Source organism: Rhinatrema bivittatum, chromosome 1 (genome assembly GCF_901001135.1).
Source record: "Rhinatrema bivittatum chromosome 1, aRhiBiv1.1, whole genome shotgun sequence".
NCBI classification, from domain to species: Eukaryota; Metazoa; Chordata; class Amphibia; order Gymnophiona; family Rhinatrematidae; genus Rhinatrema; species Rhinatrema bivittatum.
This window is the reverse complement of record NC_042615.1, coordinates 681,344,363-681,371,137: the sequence shown is the minus strand read 5'-3', so window position 1 is coordinate 681,371,137 and position 26,775 is coordinate 681,344,363. Positions and strand designations below refer to the sequence as shown.

Genomic DNA, 26,775 nt, shown 5'->3' with positions numbered 1-26,775 from the left:
TTTTGAATATGGAATTCACTCAAAGTGGGTTACACCATATTGGAAAAATTAGCTTACCAACAAATCTGTTGTAGCTTCACATTTCAAGAGTGTGAGCAATTTGAAATAGCAGCAATTTGGCAAAAGGTGGATAAAATAAAGTGCACTCAAAGACCCAACTTTAAACAAATCCACAAACAGACACAGAACAACCGGACAGTGGCAACTCAGGTTTTCCTGGTTACACATGAGGGCCACTAACTCGCCAATCTGTCACATTCAGCAAGATTTTCCAAAGAGATCGATCCAAGCATTTCTGAGCCCCGTTGTCCTAAAGGGTAATCCCCATTTTGTGTCAATGGGGAAAATGTTTTAGACATCTTGCATTCTCAGACTGAATAAGGGGTTCATGAAAGATCTGTAATAAATCCTCTGCAAAAAACCAAAACAAAACCCCAAGGTCTTCTCTTTGATACAATACTGATGCATAATGAAATGTGCTATCCATAATAACATACATAGTAAGGTGCTGGGGTGAACTAAATAGGGATAAGAGCTGGCAGCAAAACTCTGCATGCTGGTATACAGACTGAGAACAGGACTGAACAGAGCTCTGAAATACAGATCCTTTCATAGAAGGTCCAGTTGCTCCAGCTTCCAGTACAACATGCCATTGTAGCTCTGTTCTAGGCCATACCTTGAGCTCTCTTTCATGAATAAGGCAAACAAATTAAAACAAAAATACTAAATTTGTAATTTCAACCATTTATTTATTTATTTTCTTTTTAAGGTTTTTGTATACCGATTGCGGTTTGCACATCGTATCGGTTTACAGAGAAAAACAGTGCAATTAGAGAGTTTACCCCCTGCTTATTCATAAGCAGGGGGTTAAAAATGTATACTTTGAACCTGATCAGTTACAAAAATTTTTAGACTCAAGAACCTTGGTACGTCCAAGTTAAGAAATATCTTGATTACGGTATAGAAAATGATAAGTAACACTAACTTCTCTACTTCTATTATTTCCTATTAGTGATATGTTTTCCTGATTTCTTTGATCGCTCAGGATAGGAGTTGTCTTTCGTTTCATTAATATTACATGGGAAGATGTTGCAGTTTGCTTAGTTTAATTTATAATAGATTATGGTTTTTTTGTTTCTTTTAAATATGCTATAAGTGTAAAAAATAGGAAACTGCAAAACCCCTTGTATTTTTCCTTGGACAAAAAAAAGAGTTTACAATGAAAAACAGTGCAATTAGAGGGTTTACCAAGAAACAGTGCAAATAGAATGGTGTATAAGAGATACAAGCATCATATCAGTTAACAAATAACATAGCAATTATAGGGTGAGGTATAACGGTTACAAGCCAGAAATTGAGATCATATAAATATACAAACAAATTGAAAACAAATAAATATAGAATAATATAGAATAAGCTTTTTAAAAATTTATCTATAGGTGTTACAAAATGTTTAGCATACCTTGATTTCTCATTGGATTGGTTAGCAGAGCAAGGTATGGTAACAGCTGGGTTTGAATACACAAAGGAGTTAAGCAGAAACTTGAAAACAGAGCTTTTGCAGCAAGGCAGTTCTCTCGATACTAAACAAAAAAAGAAGAAAAAAGAAAATATTTAAATTGAACAATATAAATGCTAATAAAAGTGACAGGATCTGAGGTGTCGACTGAATTCTGGTACTGAGCAGCCATAAAAATGTTTATCTTGGTCTTGTAAAAAGCAGCCACACCAAGAACATGAGAAATTTCACCTTGCTAAGCAGATTTCTTTTAGTTGACCTGCATCTTCAGATTCTTGGATTTTTGGCTTAAATCGGAAGCAGTTTCAGTTATGCTCTGACATTTATGACAGAGTCTCATTCATAGTAATTGAGGAATTTTGTCTTTGCTGAGATCCCTACCACACCCCATCCCTTCAGTGGTATTCCTGTGGCTGAAGAACAGGGACTGTTCTTTTCAGTAAAACTGTGCTCTTGGGCTGACCAGTAGGTGGGTACTGCAGGACAAAGGCTAAGGCTGTAACCACTGCCTCTGCATCACCCCAACTGCTGATGCTAGAGAAGCAGGAGCCAGCTCTGGGAAGGGAAACTGCATTGCCTAAGGGTGACCAGATACAGTTGTGCTCATAAGTTTACATACCCCTGGCAGAATTTGTAAGATGTACAGCATTTTAAGAAAATATGAGTGATCAGACAAAACATGTCTGTTATTTTTAATGTGCTTCAAATTAAAGCTATTATGCATCACAGAATAGCACAATTATTAAACAAACCATAGCAATAAGGGAATAATAAAATGGTTCTGTTGAAAAGTTTACATATCCTTGAATGTTTATACTGATAATATACACTCAAATTGACACATACAGGTTGAGATGGCAATGAAGGGTAGGAATCCACACCTGTGCCTTATCTGATTGTAATTAGTGTCTGTGTATAAATAGTCAATGAGTTTCTTAGCTCTTAAGAAATCCTTGTGCATTTCAACTAGGGCTGCACTGACTTTGGTGGTTACTGAAGCATGAGGAAAGCAAAAGAACTGTCAAAGGATCTCTAAGCAAAAGTAGTTCAACTTTATAAATCATGAAAAGGATATAAAAAAATATCCAAAGATTTGAAAATGCCAATCAGTACTGTTCAAACTCTGACCAAGAAGTGGAAAATTAAGGGTTCTGTTCATACCATAGTCAGGTAGACAAAGAAAGGTTTCAGACACAGCTGCCAGGAAAATTTGTCGAGATACAAAGAAAACCCCACAAGCAACTTCTACTGAAATACAGGCTTCTCTGAAACAAAGTGGTGTGGGTGTTTCAGCATGCACAGTAAGGAGATACTTGAACAAAAATGGGCTGCATGGTAGAGTTGCCAGAAAAAAGCCATTGCTACACAAATGCCACAAAACAGCCCGCTTACAATATGCCAAACAGCACCTAGTGAAGCCTCAAAACTTCTGGAACAAAATAATTTGGAGTGCTAAGACCAAAATTAAACCTTATGGTCACAATCATAAATGCTATGTTTGAAGAGAAGTCAACACCATTCCTACTGTGAAGCATGGAGGTGGATCTCTGCTGCTTTGGGGGTCTGTGAGCTACAGCCACACAGGGAATTTAGTCAAAATTGATGGCAGGACGAATGCAGCATCTTCTCAGAAAAAATTGGAGGAGAATTTTGCATTCATCAGCCAAGAAGCTGCTTATGAGGCACACTTGGACTTTCCAACATGACAATAATATGAAGAAAGTGAAGGTTCTGGAGCGGCCATAACAGTCTCCAGACCTCAACTTCATTGAGCCACTTTGAGAGGAATTCAAACATGCAATTCATGCTAGACAGTCAAATAATTTACAGGATCTGGATGCTTTTTGCCAAGAGGAATGGGCAGTTTTACCACATGAGAAAATAAAGGGCTTCTTTCACAACTATCACAAAAGACTACAAGCTGTCATTGATGCAAAAGGAGGCAATATACGATATTAAAAACTAAGGATATGCAAACTTTTGAACAGGACCATTTTATTATTTCCCTTATTGTTATGGTTTGTTTAATGATTGCGCTGTTCTGTGATGCATAATAGTTTAAGTTGAAACACATTAAAAATAACAGATGTGTTTTGTCTGATCACTCATGCTTTCTTAAAATATACACATTTTACAAATTCTGCCAGGGGTATGTAAACTTATGAGCACAACCATGACAGTAGGGACAGGCTGAGCAGGTCCTGGTTTTGCCCCATTGCAAGCTTGGAGATGTATGTGGTTTTTCTTAGAGAAATCATTTAGGAAATTAGAACTACATTTCCCTGCAAACAATGGGGCTAGCCTAGGACTGGCTCAACTTGTACCTCTTGATTTGGCTATATGGTTACCTTAGTTGACCAGAGAAGGGTGCAGTTATGTATCAAAGCCAAAAAAACACCTTATTTGCCTTTTTAAACTACTAAATCAGGCTCATCCTTAAATGCAAAAGTGCTTGCTAATTCAGTCTGCTAATTGAAAAAGAACATGTTTGTCCATCAAGACACTGGTGGATTTTTATTTCACTCTACAATTGTCTCCCATCAAAAAGGTTTTGGTTAAGGCAATCCAAGCCCTTCTGTGGAAGATCCACTATTTCTGTCCTCAAAAAAAAAAAAAAAAAGAGGAAAAGTGTGTGACAATTTTATTGTATTTTTAAATAAACTGATTTGTAATTCCACTCAGACTAAAAGCCCAGCATGGAAGGAAACTTGGGAACCTCATCACCTCATTTCTCTCTGCTGTTTTCAGTGGTGAAGGGGAGGAATATGTAAAAGATAATGAGGAAAAAGCAAAATTGCTTAACAAATATTTCTGTTTAGTGTTCACTGTGGAAGGGCCAGGAGCAGGACCGCATAAAATGAATACAAATAAGATTGGAAGTGAAATAAACCTCAATTCATTTTCAGAAAAGTGTGTTCATGAGGAGCTAACTAAACTTAAAGTAGATAGGGTGATGTGGTTGGATGGGAGATATCCAAGAGTACTAAGGGAACTTACAAAGTTATGGCAGCTCTGCTGCATGACCTTTTAATGTTTCTTTAGAGTCTGGAGTAGTTCTGGAGGTCTGGAAACAGGCGGATATGGTTCCTCTTCATAAAAGAGAAAGTAAGGAGGAGGCTGGGAACCACAGACCAGTTAGTCTGACCTCTGTGGTAAGCAAATTAGTGGAATCACAGCTAAAAGAGAGGATAGTGCAGTTCTGGAATCCAACAGATTGCAAGAGCCAAGCAGCATGGTTTTACCAGAGGTAAATGTTGTCAGAAAATTCTGATCAATTTCTTTGATTGGGTGACCAAAGAGTTAGATCAAGGGAGAGTGCTAGATGTAGTGTATTTGGATTTCAGTAAGGCCTTTGACACACTTCCGCATAGGAGAGTTATAAATAAATTGAGTGCCTTTGGTATGAGACCTAGAATGACTGACTGGTTTAGAAACTGGCTGAATGGGAGGAGACAAAGGATAGTGGTAAATGGCGTTTACTGAGGGAGGTGTTACTAGCAGAGTACACCAGGGATCAGTCCAAGGACTGGTTCTTTTCAACATTTTCGTGAGTGACACAGTGGAAGGATTGTCAGGAAAGGTTTGTCTTTTTACCGATGATATCAAAATCTGCAACAGGGTAGACAACCAAGGAGGTGTGTAAAACAGGAGGAGGAATCTAGCAAAGCGCAAGGAATGGTCTAGGGCAGGGGTGGGCAATTAATTTTCCCATGGGGCCGCATGAGAAATTGGGATGGTTTTAGAGGGCCGGACTAATATAATTAATTCAGTTCTCAATAGCCCTACTTATGAAAAGACAGCAGTTTACCACCAATGCATGTCCTCTGAGAAAATACAACAAATAAGACAGATACAAACGCTTACATGCTAGCAAAATATCTCATCTCGGTAACAGACACAGAACCGACCTAACATACTCCCAGGATCTGTAGTAATGCACATAAACTAATCCGCACACAGTTACACCTGTATTATGGAATACACTCAAACAGGAGCAACCCTATCTATGAAAAGGCAACACTACAAATATTAAATCAGGTCCTAAAAACCAATACACCTCTTATTAGGAAAACAGAACTAGCAAGCACTATAGATCCCCACACAGAAATAATTGTAAAACTATACTAATAGGTCCAATAAAACAAATCGGAAGGCGGTCCCACGTAGCCAAGGCAAAAACACCAATGAGACAACCTTATGCTGTGGAAAGATTTATTATTTGTATTACAAAGCCCGACTCCGGCCGAGTTTCGCCAATTAAGGCTGCATCACGGGCTTTTTACAAAACATTTTCTCCCATTTTTCTGCTGGGTGGTGGATCACCTGATGCAGCCTTAATTGGCGAAACTCGGCCGGAGTCGGGCTTTGTAATACAAATAATAAATCTTTCCACGGCATAAGGTTGTCTCATTGGTGTTTTTGCCTAAACTATACTAATAAGCAGAATAAATGTTTCAAAACAGCTATGAACAGAATAACATCCAACAATTAAAAACTCATAAAAACTATTAAACATTCTCCAAACAACAATAAAATATTTCAAAAAAGCAGACATCACACAATTAAAATGGCAGTCAAGAAAAATAAACTTAAAGCCACCTTTACTTACCCCCTCCAGCAGCTCTCCTACTCCCCTTCCCTGCAGGCCGTGGCACACACCAGAAGCAGCAGTAGAAGCTAAGCTCTATACTTATGGTCCTCTTCCTTAGTGCCCATGTCTCTCACACACACACCATACCAGTCATGCCCCCATGACCAGTTTCTGTCTCTCACACACCAATCATCTCCCAAACAGTCTTTGGCACACACACACCAGTCACCTTCCTGAACAGTTTCTCTCATGTCACACACACACACACACACACAGAGGCTTCCCACTCCCGTGTTCTACTTACATATATGGGCTTCTCACTCTCATAATCACTTTCTCTGTCTCTCTCTCACACACACACACACCAGTCTCTCACTCCCATGCTTGTTCTCTCCACATGCACAGGCTTCTCATTCCCATAATCACTTTCTTTCTCTCTCTCACACACACTCACCAGTATCTCACTCCCATGTTCTCTTTCAGATATACAGGCTTCTCCCTCCCATGATGTGTCTCACACACACCCAGGTTTCTCACTCCCATGCTCACTCTTCACATGCACAGGCTTCTCATTCCCATAATCACTTTCTCTCTGTTACACACACACCAGTCTCTCTCATTTCCATGCTCACTCTCCACGTGCACAGGCTTCTCATTCCCTGAATCACATTCTCTCACATTCACACACACCAGTCTTTTTCTCTCACACACACCGTCACCTTACCAAGCAGTCTCTCTCTCTCTCATGCATGCACACTCACCCAGGTTTCTCACTCACACAACACCAGGCTTCTTACGCTCATGCTTTCCCACATACCCAGACTTCTCACTTCCATGCTTTTTCTCTCACACACACACACACACATCAGTCACCTCCCTGACTAATGTCTCACACTCTCACATACACATCAGTCATCTCCCTGAGCAATCACTTTCATTGTCTCTCACATACACACACACATCAGCTCTCTGACCAGTCAATCATACACAGGCTGGCTGGCTGGCTGCTTCTCTCTCTTTCTCTCCCCCCCCCCCCCCCCCCCCCCCCCCCCGAGCACAAATGGGAGCTGCAGCAGCCCCCGCAGGCCAAGAAAGAAGAATCCCATCGGCCGCGGGAGGCTCATGCTGCTGACTCCTTTCTCGATTACTGGCTGCTTCAATTGCTTGGGGACCGACGCTGCAGCCGACGCGGCACGGCTCTTTCTCCTTCCCGCGCACCGCTCCGTGTATCACTTCCTGTTCCGGGTCACGGGAGGGGGGGTGCAGGCGCGGGAAGAAGAAAAGGCCAGCCGCGGGTACCACAGCTTCTTCTAACACCGCTGCCGTTCCCACTGGGCTTGAACGTGCTGACAGCCCAGCGGCAACGGCAGCGGGAGAGACCGGGAGCACGCGCTGCGGACCGGCAAAAAACTCCCAAGGCCTGGTCCCGGTCCGCGGACCGGTGGTTGGGGACCCCTGAGATAAAAGACCACGAAAGGCGGAACTGTGACATATGTAGGAAAGAAACTCGAGCGAAGGCACGCTGTCCGATTGGCCGGTGCTGGGCAAGGCTTGCCCAGCACCGGCCAATCGGACAGCGTGCCTTCGCTCGAGTCACTCCCTCCCCCCCACCGGATGCTGTAAAAAAAACAGTTCATTCTCTGCTCCCTCGCTCCCCGATTGGCCGGCCAATCGGGGAGCGAGGGAGCAGAGAATGAACTGCTGCCTTCCCTCTGAAGGGAAGGCAGCGTGCCTCATTCTCCGTCTGCTCTCAGCAGTGGGCGGGCCGGTCACAGACCGTAGGTGGGCCGGATTCAGCCCGCGGGCCGCCCCACGCCCAGGTCTGGTCTAGGGTCTGGCAGCTAAGATTTAATGCTAAAAATGCAGAGTTGTGCATTTAGGATTCAAAAACCCAAGGGAGAGAGTATTGGAGTTGAAATTCTTCTAAGCATGAAAGAACAGGATCTTGGGGTGATTGTATATGATGACCTTACTGTGCCCCAACAGGTGGATAAAGTGATGGCAAAATCAGAAAAATGCCTGGCTGCATAGGGAGAGGAATGATCAGCAGAAAAAGGGATATTGCCCTCTATTGCTCCCCGGTGAGACCTTAATTGGAATACTGTATACAATTCTGGAGACCGCACCTTGAAAAGGATATAAACTGGTTGGTGCGAGTACAGAGGGTGGCTACTATATTAGTCAGGGGTCTTCGTTCTAAAGCATATGGGGATAGACTTGAAGATCTAAATATGTACACCCTAGAGAAAAAGCCAGATAGGGGAGATATGATAGAGACATTTAAATTTCTCAAGGTTTTCATGCACAGGAGGTGAGCCTCTTTCAACGGAAAGGAGGCTCTAGAACAGTCATGGGATGAATGTGAACGGGGGTAGACAGGAGCCATCTTAGGAAATATTTCTTTACAGAGAGGTCAGTGGATACATGGAACAGTCTCCCAGTGGAGGTGATGGAGACAAACAGTATCTGAAATCAAGAAAGTATGGGATAAACCGAGGATCTCTGAGGGAGTGATAGGAATTGTAAAGCTAAATTAGCTGGGTGGATGGGCAGAATAGATAGTCCATATAGTCTTTTTCTGCCATCATATTTCTAAGTTTCTATACTTTCTGATATATAAATTCCCTTTTCTCGGCTCATAGATCCCCAGTGAATCATCTTCACCAAAGATCAAAGAATCTTGCTTTGTTTCAGTCTGTAATCCCCACAATCACTCCTACAGTGCTGCATAAAGAAAGCAAAATGTTTCTTAATTACTCAAGATTGCCACCATCATACCCGTGAACAAGTTTCCTCCAGCACATACTATAATTTACCTTCTTGTTGATGAGGAGCCACTGAGGTTTATGTAAAGGTTTAAACCCGACTCCGGTTTGGCGGTGGGCAAATGCTCTTGCTGTGTTGGAATGTATCACCCCTCTGGTGGCCACAGACGCACTGTACTCCCTCAGAGCAGCTCGAGACTGGGGAAGAGAGATGTCATACACGAGACAGCACAACGTGAATACCGATGTTATTGGGAAGGAAATATAAGTAATTAATGCAATGATCTTATTGTGCAAAATAAGTGTAAAGGACAGAAATAGTCTGCAATAAAAAGTAGGTACACAGTAACTACAAAAAGAATGAAGGTAAGTATGTAAAAACCTTAAAGTATCACGCATTCTTTGCTATACATTTTTCTTAGGGCCAGATTTCAGTTACAGGCAAAAGTGAGGCTGGAGGGCTTTAATTGTAAATAGAAACACCATCCTCCCTTTCCAGGCTAATCCACAGTGCCTTCTCCCCAATACTCCTTGCATTTCAGTTGCTTTAACATAATTCTCTCTTTTTTTTTTTTTTTACATAAAATGCTATTCCTCACCCTTTTCTGCCTACTTCATCCTTCCTAAACATACTATAGTCTGATATAAGGACTCATTGAATCCTGTTTCTGTGACAGTGATAATATATTAATCTGCCTCTGCCATTTGCAGGGCCAGTGGAAGCACTAGGCAGTCTAGGCGGCCACCTAGAGTGTCCCTGGTCTGGGGGTGGCAACAGCTTGGCTTCTCCTTCGTCCCGCCCACACGGTTCAGAAGAAAAAATGGCATGGTGTGGGTCCACACAAGCAGGAAGAAGGAGAAGCCAAGGTGCTGCTGACAGAAGCAGGAGAAAGCAGAGTTGCTTACCTGTAACAGGTGTTATCCCAGGACAGCAGGATGTAGTCCTCACATATGGGTGACGTCACTGGATGGAGCCCTATCACGGAAAACTTTGTCAAAGTTTCTAGAAACTTTTGACTGGCACACTGAGCATGCCCGGCATGCCATTATCCCTCGAACCACAGTCTCTTTTGTAGCAATAAGTGCGAGCGAAAAATAAATAATAAAATGTTTCGGACCCAACTCTGCGGGGTGGCGGATGGGTTTTGTGAGGACTACATCCTGCTGTCCTGGGATAACACCTATTACAGGTAAGGAATTTTGCTTTATCCTAGGACAAGCAGGATGATAGTCCTCACATATGGGTGATTAGCAAGCTACAGGCTGAGTCAGCTTTGTTTTGAACCAACAGCGTACGACTTGTGCAACAGGCACAACAACTGGTGTACTGTTGGGAAAAAATGAGGCAGCCTGAAATCACAGCAGGTTGGATGTGGAAGGAGTTGGGATTATACTGGAAATAAGTTCTTTAAGACAGATTGTCTGAAGGCCAAATCTTGTCATCCTTCCTTGTCCAAGCAGTAATGTGCTGCAAAGGTATGAAGAGAGCTTCATGTTGCAGCCTTATAAATCTCAGCAATTGGTACTGAACGATAGTGTGCTACTGAGGTTGCCATTGCTCTTATTGAGTGTGCCTTTACTCGTCCCTGGAGAGGAAGGCCCGCTTTCTCATAGCATAACTCTATACAATTTCCTAGTCAGTTGGAGAGAGTTTGTTTGCCCACTGCAACTCCTGGTTTGTTTTTGTCAAAAGAAACAAAGAGCTGGGTGGATTTCCTATGGACTGCAGTGCGGTCGAGGTATATGCAAGTGCACGTTTACAGTCTAAGGTGTGTAAAACCTTTTCATCTTGGTGAGAGTGAGGTCTTGGGAAGAATGTGGGCAAGACTATAGACTGATTCAAGTGGAAAGTCAGTAACCATCTTGGGAAGGAATTTAGGGCGAGTACCTTGGACCACTCTGTCATGTAGGAACCTTGTATAGGGTGAGTATGTGACAAGTGCTTGTAACTCACTAACCTTTCGAGCAGATGTAATGGCTACTAGGGAAAGAACTTTCCATGTAAGAAATTTAACATCGCAGGAATCTATGAGCTCAAAGGGGGAACGCATGAGCCTTGTTAGTACTACATTAAGGTCCCATTCAGTGACTGGTGGTTGTAGAGAGGGGCTTAAGTTGAATTAAGCCCCTCATAAGTCTACTTACAAGGGGTTGCGCTGTTATTGGGGCATCCCCTACTCCCTTGTGGTACGCTGAGATTGCATTCAGGTGTACCCGCACTGAAGAAGTTTGGAGACCAGAGTCTGAAAGGTGCCAGAGATAGTCTAATAGAGATGGCGTGGGGCAGGAAAAGGGGTCGATACCTTTCTGTGCGCACCACGCGGTGAATCTTTTCCACTTACGATAAGATTTTCGTGTGGAAGGCTTTCGTGAAGCTACAAGCACTTGAGAAACATTAGTTGAAAGGTTGAACAGTTGCAGGATCAAGCTTTCAACATCCAGGCTGTGAGGGATAGGCTTTGAAGGTTCGGATGGCGTAACCTGCCTTGGTTCTGAGTTATGAGCGTGGGTGCTGTGCCCAGGTGAATTGGTTCGTTGATCGAGAGGTCGAGAAGTATGGGAAACCCTACTTGTCGAGGCCAATATGGGGCTATGAGTATCATTGACCCCTTGTCCTGCTGTAGCTTCATTAGAGTTTTGGCTATCAGCGGTATCGGGGGATACGCATATAGGAGGCCTGAGTTCCAGGGGTAAGCAAAGGCGTCCATGGCTAACTGGTTCCTCTGCTTGTGCAGGGAGCAGAATCTGTCCACTTTGTGATTCAATTGGGATGCAAAGAAGTCTATTGTTGGTTGACCCCAGCGTTGGAAGATTCTGGTCATTACCACAGGATCCAGGGACCACTCGTAGGGATGGAATTGATGAATGAGGCGATCTGCAACTACGTTGTGTATGCCTGCTAGATAATTGGCCCGAAGAAACATAGAATGTGTTAGGGCCCAGTTCCAAATCTGTGCAGCTTTTTGGCAGAGGAGATAAGAGCCTGTGCCTCCTTGTTTGTTCAGGTACCAAATGGCAACTGTGTTGTCTGTTTGTATTAGAACAGTTTTGTGTGAAAGGCAGTCCTTGAACGCATGTAGAGCATAACGTATAGCTCGAAGTTCCAGGAAGTTGATCTGAAATGTTGCTTCGAGTTGTGTCCAAGTACCCTGAGTCTGAAGATTGTCCATATGTGCTCCCCAACCCAAGGTGGATGCATCTGTGGTTAAGGTGACTTAACCTGTTAGCAGCCTGTTAGCAAGTTGTTTTTGTTCATCCACCAGAGGAGAGACAAGCATAACTGGTGGGTTATTTGAATTAGAGATGACGTGGTTGAAAGGCTTGGAGCCACTGTGATCTCATGGCTAATCTGGCCATAGGAGTGATGTGAACTGTGGAAGCCATGTGGCCCAGTAGTGTTAGGAATTGATGGGCTGAGGCTGTTTTCTTTGTGCGCAGAGATGTAGCTAGCCTGGAGAGTGTATCTGCGTGGTCGTTTGGCAAAAAGGCCTTTGATATGGTGGTATCTAACTCTGCTCCGATGAAATGTTGGAGGCGAGATGGAGTCAGGTGGGATTTTTGGTAGTTGATGAGAAATTCCAACGAGTGAAGCAGATTGATAGTGAGCTTGAGAGCGTCCAGAGCTCCTTGTTCGGATTGGTTCTTGATGAGTCAGCCGTCTAGATAGGGAAACACATGTATGCTTTTCCTTTGTAGATGGGCCGCAGCCACTGCTAGGCACTTTGTAAATACATGGGGTGCCGAGGCAAGTCCGAAAGGCAGAACCCGGTATTGAAAATGTTGATTTCCCACTATGAAACGCAGGTACTTGTGATGAGGGGGGAATATTGGAATATGAGCGTAAGCGTCTTGAAAGTCCAGAGAACAGAGCCAAACTCCTGTTTGAAGAAGGGGAAGCAAGGTGCCTAAGGTCACCATCCTGAATTTTTCTTTTTGTAGAAATTTGTTGAGATTTTGGAGGTCTAAGATGGGGCAGAGGCCTCCTGTTTTCTTTGGAATGAGAAAATAGTGGGAGTAGAATCCTCTGCCCTGCTGAGGTCAGGGAACTGGTTCCACGGCCCTGGCTCTCAGGAGGGTGGATAATTCTGTTTCTAGAAGAGTGGTATGATCTTTGCGTACCCACAGTAAGTTTGGTGGGGAATCTCTGGGTCCCGTGAGAAAGTATAGACGGTAACCTTTTGTTATAATGGACAGGACCCATTGATCTGTGGTGATGCTTGTCCAATTGGGTAGAAAATAATAAACCCGGCCTCCAACTGGTAAAATTTGATTTGGGTTTCTGGAAAGGCTGCTGTTCTCAAGGAGTTTTTCAAAACCCAGATGCTTGGCCTGTTTGTGGGGGAGGCTGAGGTCTGGATGTTTTTGGTTGCCTGGGATGTCTCTTTGAGATGGCCTAGTTGTTGTCCCATGAGGAGCTGGTGAATAATACCTGCATGGTCGATAGAATGGCTTTCTGGTGCCTTTTCTAGATGGGTGTCTTGCAGAAGAAGGGGTTTCTGCAGTGACTGTGGACAGTTGGTGCAGCGTTTTGTTGTGAACTTTAAGTTGCGCAACTGCATCATGCCCTTTTTCTCCAAATACGTTTTCACCAGTGCAAGGTAAGTCAGCCAATTTTTCTTGGACGCAGGCCTGAGATCGCATGCTTTTAATCATGCCCATCTTCTGGCACTGATGCCAGTTGTTGCCATCCTAGAGGCTGTCTCGAATGAGTCGTAGGCCGCACGTACTTCGTGCTTCCCAGCCTCAAGACCTTTATGTATGATGGTATTGAGGGTGTCCTGATGTTGTTGTGGAAGAGTTTCTGATAGTTCTTGAACCTGCTTCCACAGGTTTCTCTGGTATTATGTCATGTACAGTTGGTATGAGGCAATTCTTGATAAGAGCATGGAGCCTTGGAACATTTTACATTCTAAATTGTCCAAAAACTTTTGCTCTTTGCCAGGAGGTGTAGATGAATGTGGACAAATCCTCTTTGATCTCTTTTGTGCTGACTCCACCACAACAGATTGATGTGGGAGTTGAGGCTTTTGGAAACCCGGTATATGCTGCACCAAATATGTAGCATCTGTTCTTCTGTTTACCGGTGGAACAGTGCAGGGATGTTCCCAAAGTCGATGTTGGAGGTCAACTAGTACTTTGTGTACTGGTATAGCCACTATCTCCTTGGGGGCATCCACAAATTGGAGGACCTCCAATGTCCTGTGTCTTGTATCTTCTTCTGTTAATAATTGAAAAGGGATTGCTTCTGACATTTCCCTTCTGAAATTTGAGAAGGAGAGGTCTTCAGATGGTGACTTTCTCCTTTCCTCTGGTGGAGATGGGTCTGACAAGATATCTTCTGTAGAAGAATCAGTATTGTGTAAATACAAAAACTGAAAATCCAAAAATGGCTGGAAACTATTAAATATCAAAATGTATTAAATCTAGCTTGAAAGAAAGAGGGTAAATGTTTTTAAGCTCTGGAATAACCTCATATAGTGCCACTAGGGGCTACAAGCTTGTAAATAAAGCTCTAGAAGGTGCTAGGGCTTTTTTAATCATTGGTTACCCAGAGTGGATGATTCTTCATTAGAAGCTGTAATATGTTTAGGTAAAAGTTCACCTTAAAGTCGAAAAGATAATAAATCTTTATATTACCAGTCTGAAGTTCACAATAAGGTCGTGCTGGGCTTCATTCATAGAATGTCTGAAAGAGAGAGTGTCCAAAATACATCCCATCGGAATTCCTATTGTCACTAATAGAACTGGTTTTATTTAATAATTTTTTCTCTTTTGAACAACAATACTTCCTACAAACACATGGAGTAGCTATAGGGTCCCCAATGTCCCCAGACGTTGCCAATCTGTTCGTATCAAAATTTGAAGAAACCACTGTCTATCCGTCACAATATTTCACATATGTCCAGCAATGGTCACGGTATATAGATGATATATTTTTCATTTGGATGAATATGGAAGACCAGCTATTACAATTTCACATTTGGCTCAATCAATCTGATCCTCATTTAAAGTTCACATTATCTTATCATCAAGATCAGCTATCATTTTTGGATATACTCATCAATAAAACATCAACAGGGATCCAGACTACACTATACCGAAAATCCGCAGATAGAAATAATTTTCTCAGATTTGAGAGTCATCATCCCCGATGGTTTAAAGGTGGTCTTCCCGGACAATTTTTTCAGATTCGCAGAATATGCTCAGAGAAACAGGAGGTTTTTGATCAGGCAAATACATTAGGACACAGGTTCCGTGAAAGGGGTTATCCTGATTACATCATTAATCGAGCATTTAAAAGAGCCAAATTCTCCGACCGCGACCAGTTGTTAGAATATAGACATAGGTCACGAGCCTCCAACTTGATATGTGTCTTACCACATATTGTATCAACCCAGCAAATCAAGCAAATTATTCAAAGAAACTGGCACGTTCTAAGCCCACACTCCACTTTTCAATCCTCCCCCCATGTTCGCTTACTCCAGGGGTATTAATATTAAACAACATGTGGTTAGGGCAGCTCTCCAGTCTAAACCAACAGTCAGTACAATAGGACAAACCCAATGTGGGAAATGCATCTTTTGTGCACAAGCACTCATAGGCATAGAATGGATTGACCCTAGAAGTGGTATTAAGATACATAGAAAACAAGACTTTGACTGCAACACGAGCTTCGTAGTATATGGCCTACAATGTCCCTGTCTTTTGACATATGTCGGTCGTACAAAACATAGAATCCAGACACGATTAACCGAACATAAAGTCGCATCAAAAACAAGGACCTCAAAGCACCCATTGTACATTGCATTTCTGCCAATCACTCCTTTGAAGATCTCAAGTGGTTAATTTTTGAGCATGTCCCCCACTCGTGGTGTGGAGGGGACAGACAATCGATTCTCAATTTCAAGGAGAATCAATGGATTTTCCATTTACAGTGCATTGAACAGTTTGGCCTGAATGAAAAAGTTGAATAGTATTCTCTGATTTAACAACGTTATAAAGTCTATTTCTCTCTTTTTTTCAATATGGCTTCCAGATGACGTACATACCCATTTAAGGAGAACTAGGCTTTCCCAGCTTTTCCAAAATGGCCGCTGTATGACGTATATGTCCTTCTTTGGATATACTCATGTTACATCCGCCTGTCAATCTTCTAAACTGGCGGGATTTTTTTCACTTAAATGTCAGCGTTTTACAGCGGGTGACTGTCAATGACAGACTCATTGGATGTAACAGGTAGACCAGTTTTCACCGCGCATGTAAGTTTTTACTCTGAAGTCCTCTACATATATTGAATTATGCAAAAAAATGTAAATTTTGATCAGTTGGCTCGTTTTTTTCAGCGTTTATGAAGTCTCAATCTCAACGATACATTGACCGTTCTATATAGATCAAATCTTGTTTCGCCTCCAAATTTAGATGTTACACATCATTGAAAGGGTTCTCTGTTGCACATTGTTTTAGGTTATCCATCAGTCACAATTTGCCGGCATCAAGCATCCCCTGTTTCCCTGAAGAAGGAGCGCCTTCCGAAATATTGCAGTGTCGGACAGCACAAGGACAGCATAAGACATTCTATGAATGAAGCCCGGCACGACCTTATTGTGAACTACACACTGGTAACAAAGATTTATTATCTTTTCGACTTTAAGATGGACTTTTACCTAAATATATGACAGCTTCTAGTGAAGAATCATCCACTCTGGGTAACCAATGATTAAAAAAGCCCTAGCGCCTTCTAGAGCTTTATTTACAAGCTTGTAGCCCCTAGTGGCACTATATAAGGTTACTCCAGAGCTTAAAAACATTTACCCTCTTTCTTTTGAGCTGGATTTAATACATTTTGAAGAATCAGTATCTACATCTTCCCAGGTATCTGACAAGGTGTGAGGTTGAGGACTGGAAGGAGGAATGAAGAATGGCATCGAAGGATGTAAAGTCATTGATGGATCCTTCGATGGTTTTGGTTGATGCTTCGGTGGCCTCGATGGTAATGGATGTGGAATCGATGGCATCGAGGGAAGACTGATGTCTCAGTCCCGAGAGTCCTGACGGTCCCGGCATCGGCTGAGGCATTGGTGACTTTGGATCAGAGTCAGTGCCTTCTTCATCCAAAGATCTGGGAATCCGTATTGGGTCTTTCGGATGCTTGATCGGTTCCTTCAGTAGCGATGGCCCAGGTTGCGTCAGTAGGGCACCAATCAATGTATCGAGTTTGGTGAGTAATGGTGTGAGACTCGATGGCTCCGGCATTGGTGGTGGTGTGGGAACCGGCACCGGTGGATAAATCCGTCCAGTTCCTCCCGTATAGCTGATGAAGACAGAGCAGCTATGGGGGTGGCAGAGTAGGCGGAACTGGCTCCTCCACAGGTCTCTGTGTGGGCGCAGTACCTGGCACCAATATCGGTGGGGATCGCCTTGGACTGTGTGGTGTTGAGGGCATAGACGGCTCCTCTAACCTAGTCCTCTTCGGGGGCGGCTCGATAGCCATCGAATCCGCTCCAGGATCAGAGCCAGCAATGGGTGTGGATTCCTGTCTATGCTTTTCTCGGTACTCGGTTCTTTTTTTCTCGAGTACAGAGGTAGATTTGGTCGATGACTTTGATGGAGTCGGAGACGGGTGGTCACCACTACCTTCATGTACCCGGCGGGTCTTTATTACTACTTTTTTGATTACCCATGCCGGTGAAGATTGAATCAATGTCGATGGAAGTATCTGTATTTTAAAAAGATTCTCCATTTTTTCCAGACGGGCCCGCCTACTTTTTGCTGTCATTTCGGCACATTGAGGACAAGAAGAAACATTATGTCCCATGCCAAGGCATAAGACACACTCATTATGGGGGTCGGTTATCGACATAGTACGAGGGCAATTTGGGTACTTTTTAAACCCTGTTGCCTTGATGACAAAAGTTGAGGCCGGACAGCCATCGACGGCCTGCAGGCACCGAGGAATGGCGAGAACGGTATCGACCGCACATAAGTATTTTACTCACTGATCGGAGAAAAATGAATTGTAATGGGAAACCCCTATGAGGGGATTTTTTTTGAAGAAATATTAATACTTTTTCCGTGAGGAAAATTGTGTGAAAAATCACACAGGGCTCCTAACCACGAGGCAAACTGCAGGACGGAAAAAAAGAAACTGAAGGGAGACCCCTGTGGTTCGAGGGATAATGGCATGCTGGGCATGCTCAGTGTGCCAGTCAAAAGTTTCTAGAAACTTTGACAGAAAGTTTTCCGTGATAGGGCTCCGTCCAGTGACGTCACCCATATGTGAGGACTATCATCCTGCTTGTCCTGGGATAAAGACCAGTGTGTGTTCCCCATTGTAGCAAGATGCTCATAGACTTCTAGGTAATTCTCCTCCTCTTCTTCTCTCTGTATATCCTCATACCTGCCCTCCCTGTAAATGTTGCCTATTGTTTTTGACAGGTTAAGCTCCCCTCAAGTAAGTCACTAAACATTCTCACATTACTTTGAGCAGGGAACTACTAGCTGTGTGCTTTACTTTATATAATGATACATATATTCACAGAAATGTATACATAAATATATTACATTTTACTGATACTAACTGAAAGTACATTTCATTATGAAGCATGACATTTACACTCCCCCCTGCCACATCTGTCTCATTGTGGCAAGTTACTTTTTTCATGTGATAGCTAAAGATAATGTAACCATGATACTTACAGTCCAGTCTCCTGTGAGGAAGTCCGCAGCGCTAAGGTATTCACTGGATCTGACAACATCATCAATGTCCGTCAAGAAATCGAGATAGTTTTGATGCAGGTATAAATTAAACAGGTCCCCAGGCATATGTGACTTTTCTACAACTGCCTATAATTAATAAAAGAGAAACATTGCAAGGGTACATCATTAAAAAAAATTAACATATCAACAATTTTGGTTTATCTGTGTCAAGCCCATTTCCATCAGGTCTGGACAGAGGTTACCAGCTCCAGGAACAGACCAATCAAAAATTAGGTTTTTGTAAGTTCCTCCAATCTGCCCCTGTTCCGTACTAGCAACCCAGATAAAAACTTATTCAAAAGCTCTGTAACTGCAAACAGAACTTATATTAGTAATGTCCCTTTAAATGCCTGAAATGATAAAGAAAGGGAAGCAGGGCCAGCACAAAGGACTGTGGAAGAGATTATTAGAAAACAAAGAAAGATAGTGGATCATTCCAGCCTGGTACAAAGAAATAATGGAAAATGGACTGACAGTTATAACAAATTCCTTTATCCATGTCATTTTCCATGCACCAATCTGGACATCTGGGACTTAAAAAAAAAGACTCCTTATTTGGTGGGAAACTGAGTCCCTTCAGTTATTTATCTGCTGAATGGAGCCTCAGATTAAGACGATTTATTGTCATGGCCTGTTCCGCTAAGGATGATGGAAAGTGTGATAGCTAAGCAAAGGTGTACCTTGAAAGGCTGAGCGTCTGGAGCTGCTGTCTTCCACCTAAGGCAGCCGTTGTTCTCCATGCATTGAGCCTTGGGTGCAGGTGGCCATGAGAACAGGAATCGGAGTGAAATGAAGACCAGGACCGCAGCTAAAGGCCAAGACTGGAGAAGGAACCAGGAATGTAGGACCATGACCAGGTAACAGGATAACAGAGTGAACTCAGTATTGACTGGTGGACTAGCAAAGGTGTGGCAAGCTGGAGCTCTTTAAATTCAGCTCTTTGAGCTGAATTTAATTAATTGGACCTAATGTTGGTCCAGCAGGGAGCATCTGGAGTCGAGTCACTCTAACTTTTCTTCGCTTTATATTTAATAGAGGATTCTTGCTGATTCAGAGTCCCTGTGGCTCCACTGCAAGATCTCAATGGTTTTAACATCCAGGGCTGCAGATTCAATCCCTACAGTGTCTCCCCCCCCCCCCCCCCAGTAGCCCCTCTCCTGCGGCTCTCAATCTTGACTTTCTGGGTGTTCTTGGTAAAATTTGGACAGCAATTCTTTTACGTGGACATTTTGGACCAGTTCCCAACTGCAGTCCTCAGGATCAAATCCTTTTCAAATCCACTAAATAATGCAGGCATCTCCTGCTAATTCTGGGATCCAGAATCTGGAGGACAATAAACTCTTGATGTCGTTTCACCATGGCTGGCACTGGAGGAGGAGGTCATCTTCCTGGGAAAGGATTCGGTATATAAGGTTTCAGAAGGGCCACAAAGAACACTGGGTGAAAACGCAGATTAACTGGAAGCCAAAGCCTGAATGCCACTAGATTTATTTGTTCCTTAATTAGGAATGGACCCATACATTTCTCCTCAAACTTACTTGATGATCTCTTGCTCCTTATGTTCCTTGTGGACATCCAGACCTTGTCCGCTACTGTGAACTGGTATTGTCTGCTTGCAAATTCTTAGCCTGTTCCAATTCACATTGGATTTGCACAGTAATTCTGTTAAAGCATCTACCCATTGTGCTGCTGCTGCAGGGACCTGAACTGCCAAACCTCCTTTGACAGAAAAGGGGATGGCTACCATAGCTTGCAAAGAACAGAGACATTTGAGTCACTAAGTGCTCGGAATTATTATATGCAAACTGCGCCATAGGGAGTAACTGCACCCAGTTTGTCTGAAGAAAGTTATAGAAGCAGAGGAGATACTATCTGCCCATTAGATTGTGGGTGATATGCTGCCGACAAAAGGAATTCCTCTTCATCCAGGCAGGATAGTCCACACAACTAGTTTTATGCATGCCAACCAGCAGATGGAGACAGAGATTAACAGACTCACTGATGTCACCTCATATATTCCTGCCAGTATTTTCTGTCTCCAATAGATGGTGTTCTTATTTATTTATTTATTTATAACTTTTTTATACCGAAGTTCAAATAACAGAGTTACTTATCATTCTGGTTTACATTACAACAAATAGCAAAATGACAGAATATGTCTTACAAAGAACAAGGATGAGAGTAACTTGTTCTATGAATGATTTAGCACCAAGTTCCCCATGAACGTGCGGAGCGCTACGGGAGAGAGGCGGCCCCCCCTTCTGTCTGGTTTGGGACCCTCGGGAGAGAGGTGGCCCCCATGCCAGGTTTGGGATGGATCTAGGCACTCCTGGGATGATAGTTGTCTTCCTCCCTCAGCTGGACTGCTCCTAGTGACAGATGGCTTTTGCAGGGAAGGTTTCAGGAGGTAAAGATAGGGTCCCTCTCTCTCTCTGAAAGGAACTAGGCAGGCTTCCAACAGGATAAGGCAGCCTTGATCTTTCTTCCTTTCTGCCTGCTCCAGTTTATTTATCTTGCATCTCTTCTTCTCCCTCTATCTCCCTTGCGTTTCAGCATGTCAGGAAGTGTATTGCTTTAAGGGTTCTGTGCCCGATCAAGTGGAACAATAATGTATAAAGTACAATAAAATGCTGCATGGAGTTCTTTGGGGAGGCAGAGTTGTGCCAGCGATAGTAGTTTGCAGGTGTTCACTGCAGCGCAGTCATAGTAACATAACAACATAGTAATGACGGCAGAAAAGGACCAAATGGTCCATCCAGTCTGCCCAGTAAGTTTCTTATGATAGTATCTGCCATGCAGGTTACCGCCATGTTTCTCTTAAGGGTAGTCAGGGAGCGAGAGGGGAGCGTTCTGCCATTTTGTGCATTGGGCTGACCATGTGTAACTGTGCAGGAGGACAAGATGACACTAGGCAGTCAGTGTGGGGAAACAGCTCCCGCTGTGTTCTGCTTGCAGCATGATGTGTATGCAGCCGGATATCTCTCGAACTCTGTGTGTAAACTGATTCTCGGTGCGGGGGAGGGGGAGGGGGAGATCCACAAAGGAGTTAGCCTTGTGGAGGGGGGTTCACAGTCCTAGTCTATGGAGCTGGAAGGGGAATCACCCTATGGGGATAGGCTTGAGGCCTCCATGGAAAAATGGGAGCAGGTACCTGCTCCCCTGTTTACTATCCTCCAGAACTGGTGGCAGTGTGTGCGAGTGTAGCCTTGCCTGGTGCCTGGAATTCTCAAAGGCCCTGCAAACTTTTTATATGGATCAAGAGACCCCATGTTTGAAGTCCATAGCCTGACCACTTCTGGAACCTCCTTCCTCCCGGGGCAAGAGGTGCCTGGATCACCAGTGTTTCCCTCTGGTGCGGGTCTGGCAGCTGAAGAGGGGACGTAGACACAGGGAGGAAGAGGAGGATGAGCAGGATTACTCAGAGGATTCTTTGGATGATCTTAAGAACCCTCCAGAGGAACTTGGAGACCTGGCTTTAGAGAAAGGTGATATTCCCCCTGAGGTAGAACCAAACAGGTTGATGCTCTGATTCTTTCATGGAGTTATCTGGTTTGATCTCTCAGTGGCTCTGTGCACTGCAGCTGGAGGAGGAGGAGACTGTTTCTTCCAACCCTCTGAAAAAAGACCCACCCTATTATGGTCAGTTTAAGGAAAACATCCTTTTTTTTTCTCTTTATATGAGGCAGAACAGGATCTCATTGATCTGGAATGGATAGCGCCTGAGACAAAGTTTCTTGCTGGCTCCTAACAGTATCCTTTTCTCCCTTTTCCAATCCCTGCAGCCAGGCTCGTGCAAACTCGTCATGCTGCAGGTTCCCCCATATTATCTCCATTAAATCAGAATTTCTAGTTCCGAAGATGAAGTTCTCTGGTCAAAGGATTGAGGTGGAAACTTCTGGTTCTGCAAATTCTTCCCCTTCCCTCCAGGACAAAGCATCTGCCTTACTGTTCATGGAGCCTGGTCAGTAAGTTAATATGAAACTGAACTGGGGAAAAAAAAAAATAAAAAAGACAGACCATGGAGCTTGCCTGGAATTCATACTGTGCATGGTCTTTAGGAATTCTAAATTCTTGTTGTCAGTGAAAACTTGATCTTGGTGATGGGCCTTTTCCAGAAGGTGGACGGCATTCCTCAAAGGCAGATTTTATGGCCAGAAATTCCTTGTCATAGACGTGGTAATTCTTTTCAGCAGCTGTAAGCTTACAAGAGTGGAAGGCACATGGATGGAAGAGGTCTTTAGGTCCCCTCCTTTGCAATAGTACAGCCCTAATAGCCATCTTTGATGCATCAGCTTCCACTATAAAAAGTTGTGGTGGGTCTGGATGTTCTAGAATTAGGGCCGTCGTAAAGATCTTCTTCAGCTGATCAAATGCCGATTGCTGTTCATGGGTCCACTTGAACGATGTTCCCTACTACCCTTAATGGTAGGCACAGGAGTAAGCTGCATGAAGCAGCAGTTACTACCAAAAGCAACTTGCTGGGCACACTGGCTGGACCTTTGGTTTTTATCTGCTGTCATTTACTGTATTGCTATTCTATGTTACAACGTAAGAACCTCCATTGGAGGAGCTGTCAATTTGGAAAAGCCCAGGATAAAATGTTGGCAAAAGTTTTCGAATCCCAGGAAGCATTGATTTCCTTAACATTTTTCAGGTCAGGCCATTGTGCTACTTCGCTGACCTTACTGGAGTCCATCTCTATTCCTTCGGGTGAAATTATGTATCCCAGGAATTCCACAGATCGCTTGTCAAATTCACATTTCTCGAGCTTGGCATACAATGTGTGTTTCCAGACATGGTTCAGGACCTGAGAGACCCTCTAATCATGTTCTGCCAGATCTTTGGAAAATATCAAGAAGTTAGGTGGAATTAGCAGAGGGCTATGAACCAGGGAAACCCATGTACAAATCCCACTGCTGCTTCTTGTGACCTTGAGCAAGTCACTTTATCCTCCGTTGCCTCAGGTACAAACTTACTGGGAGATGCATTAAGATGCAGTAGGGCTCTGTCGTGGCAATATTTTGCATGGCCCTGCCCAGGTTCCCTCCCCTCTTACAATGAGCTGCTTTGCATGATATTTGTATGCATGAATAATGCAAATACATGCAAAACCGGTCATTACTAGGCAATTTCATGTTAGTATTTTATTGTGGCCGAGCGAGAAAGTGATCAGCCGCAATAAAATAACACCTTCTGGGGAATCATTAAATATGTATCGTTACAGTCCCAGGACCCTAATGCGGGTTCCGAGGCTCCTGTGTGTTACATTTAAAGGATAGGGGCAAGGTCAAGTCGGCGCCATTTTGAAAAATGGCGCTGATCACATCTGGGCTAGGAGGGGGAATCAGGGCCTCCCACAACTCAAAAATTCTTTTTTTAACACATTATATTCAAGCCAGGGTTGGGGGGTGGGTGCCTATTGCTAAGAAACATATATATATATATATTTACTTTTGGGTTTCAGGGTCCTAGGTAGAGCCAAGGGTCAGCTTTGACCCCTGCTACGCTTGCTCATTTTGGCATGGCACACTTTATTTTTTGGCAGTGGCTCTTTAAGGCAATGACGGTCCCTTGAGGTTAGGAGGCCACCATCACACCTAAAGGGCCGCTAGCCATACTGTTTTGTCCTGCTGTATTTTACTGTGAGACAAAACAATGTGGCATATGGCTGCAATATTTTTTAGCAGTTTAATGCATCTTGGCCTTAGATTGTAAACCCTCAAGGGATAGGTAAATACCTTCAGTATCTGAATGTAATCCACTTTGAATTGCCAAAAAGCGGAATATAAAAATCAAATAAATAAATAACTACACCCTGATCTAGCATGTCGCAAAATATTTTGTTCACCAGGTTTTGGAAGGTAGTAGGAGCATTTCTTAAACCAAACAGCATCACCAGGAATTAAAAGTGGCCATAGTATGTTTGAAATGTCATCTTCCATTCATCTCGCTATCTAATCTGAACAAGATTATATGCTCCCCTCAAATTGATTTTAATAAATATTTGGGCTGCCTGAAGGCATGCCAATAGTTCACTGATAAGAGGCAGAGGATACTGGTAGCTAATTGTTATGGCATTCAAAGCTTGATAATCAATACAAGGCTAAAGGGAACCTTCTTTCGATAGGCGCCTCTGCTGGTGAAGTCGAATGTCAAATAAAACTTTTCTACAAATGTTCCTTTAAATATTCCCAGAAGGCCTTTAATTCAAGCTCTGATGAAGAATAGATTCTTCCAAAAGGGTTTCTGCCCCTGAGAGTAAACCTATGGGGCAGTCATATGGTCTATGAGTGGGGAGAGTGACAGCTCCTTTTTTGTCAAAAACATTTCCGTATGCTGAATACTTTTCCGCAACTATTCAATTCTAACTTTGAGTGCTAGATAACACAGATGGTCCAAATTCTCTTCTTCGGACTCCACTTCCTAGGATTCTCCATTGGGTACACACTTCTGTTGGCAATATAGTGATGGGAACATCACCTGCCAGATCTTCCAATTGATGAACGGCTCATGTAGTTCCAGCCATGGAAGACCAAGAATGACTGGGAAAAACTAATAACGAAGGTCCCTAGGAATGAGTTACCTGATGAGTTGAGGGAAGAATCAGATTACCTGAGGTTCAGAAAGAAGTTAAAACTTTTGTTTTAAGTAGGCATTTGATTAAAGTAGTTTTTAATGTACTGTATTTTAATTTGTGTCTGTTATGTTTTTTGTTGATTTGTTTATATTTATGAATATATCATTGTTATCTGTCCCGAACAATTATGATTTACTCCTGGGGAAATTCTGTGCAAAAAAATGTTAAATTCTACACACAAAACAAAATTCTGCAAAATTCTGCATACTTTATATTGGTCAAAATAACACAATATACATGACAGTCTTTAGGTGATTAATTTAAAATGTAATACAGAAATGTTATTACTTAAAGATGCAGAATTTTAAATATTTTGAGCAGAATTAATCAAGAAGTTCATTATAAGAGTGTCCTTTCCACTCTCTTTCCCTACTTCCCTGGCCACTTTGCCCTTTCAGGCGCCAGCATCTCTCCCCTCCCCCTCTAGGCTCAACCCTTTCCACACTATCTCCACTCCCAGAGGTTGGCCCCTCTCTCAGTACTGTTCCTCACATAGGCTCCCTCTTGTCCCTCTCTCTCTCACACACATACACCCCTCCCTTATACAGGCTATCTCACTCTCTCACACACACACACCCTCATACAGACTCCCTCTCTCACACACACATGCCCTCATACAGGGTTCCTCTCTCTTGCATACCCACACACCCCCTCATACAAGCTCTCTCACACACACGCACCCCCTCATACAGGCTCTCTCACTCTCTCACACACACATGCCCTCATACAGAGTCCCTCTCTTGCACACACATATCCTCTCATATGGGGTCCCTCTCTCTCTTGTATAAACACTCACACAGGCTCCCTTTCTCTTTTAAATATGGCACCCATAATATTTATTTAAAATATTTATAGTCTTCCTATAATAATACAATCATGCTATGCATGATATTCAAAATAAAACAATCTTAAGACACACTAAACACAAAACATAAAGTTAAAAGTTTACGTTTTTAACAAAAACCAGAATATAACTTATCCGGCTAAGTAGTGATTTGTGTGTGGATATTCAGTGGCATAGCAGATATGGCTGAATATTGAGCCCTATATATATATATATACAAACACCCATACACATAACATTAGCACATTCTGCATTATCGATCTAGGACAGGCAGCAATCAGATGGAACTTCCTCATTGGAAGACAGACAGTCCTGCAACTGCTATACTGCTATCCCAATTCATATCTTATCCCCATGTGTCTGTTTGCACCCTCCCCCTGCCCCCCCATTTGTCTCGACTACCCCCCTCCATCCCTCCCTTAGTTATTTAGTTATTTATTCTGTTACTGCGTTTATGTTATACACCGTTCTCTGTAAAGGCTACGCCTATATATCTTTTGTTGTAAGTTACTTGTAAACCGGCACGATGTGCAAACGGTTACCGGTATATAAAATTAAATAAATAAATAAATAAATAAAATACTACAGGAAGAGATTGTTGAGAAAGCCTCAGATTTCCTTCAACAATAAAAATGCAGGATTCAGTAAGCAAGGAGGAATCTG

General features: G+C 43.0%; 1 protein-coding gene across 2 annotated transcripts in view; it reads right to left on the bottom strand.

Moving 5' to 3' along the window:
• The window catches only part of RAD17 (RAD17 checkpoint clamp loader component), an 81,244-nt gene that overhangs the window by 3,253 nt on the left and 51,216 nt on the right, over positions 1 to 26,775 (bottom strand). For both annotated transcript variants that reach the window (XM_029574290.1, XM_029574292.1), the window contains exons 13-15: positions 18,572 to 18,718; positions 8,927 to 9,073; positions 1,463 to 1,583 (exon numbers count right to left, since the gene is read on the bottom strand). In XM_029574290.1, coding sequence (XP_029430150.1) covers positions 1,463 to 1,583; positions 8,927 to 9,073; positions 18,572 to 18,718 — 415 coding nt within the window. The remainder of the gene's footprint in view (positions 1 to 1,462; positions 1,584 to 8,926; positions 9,074 to 18,571; positions 18,719 to 26,775) is intronic.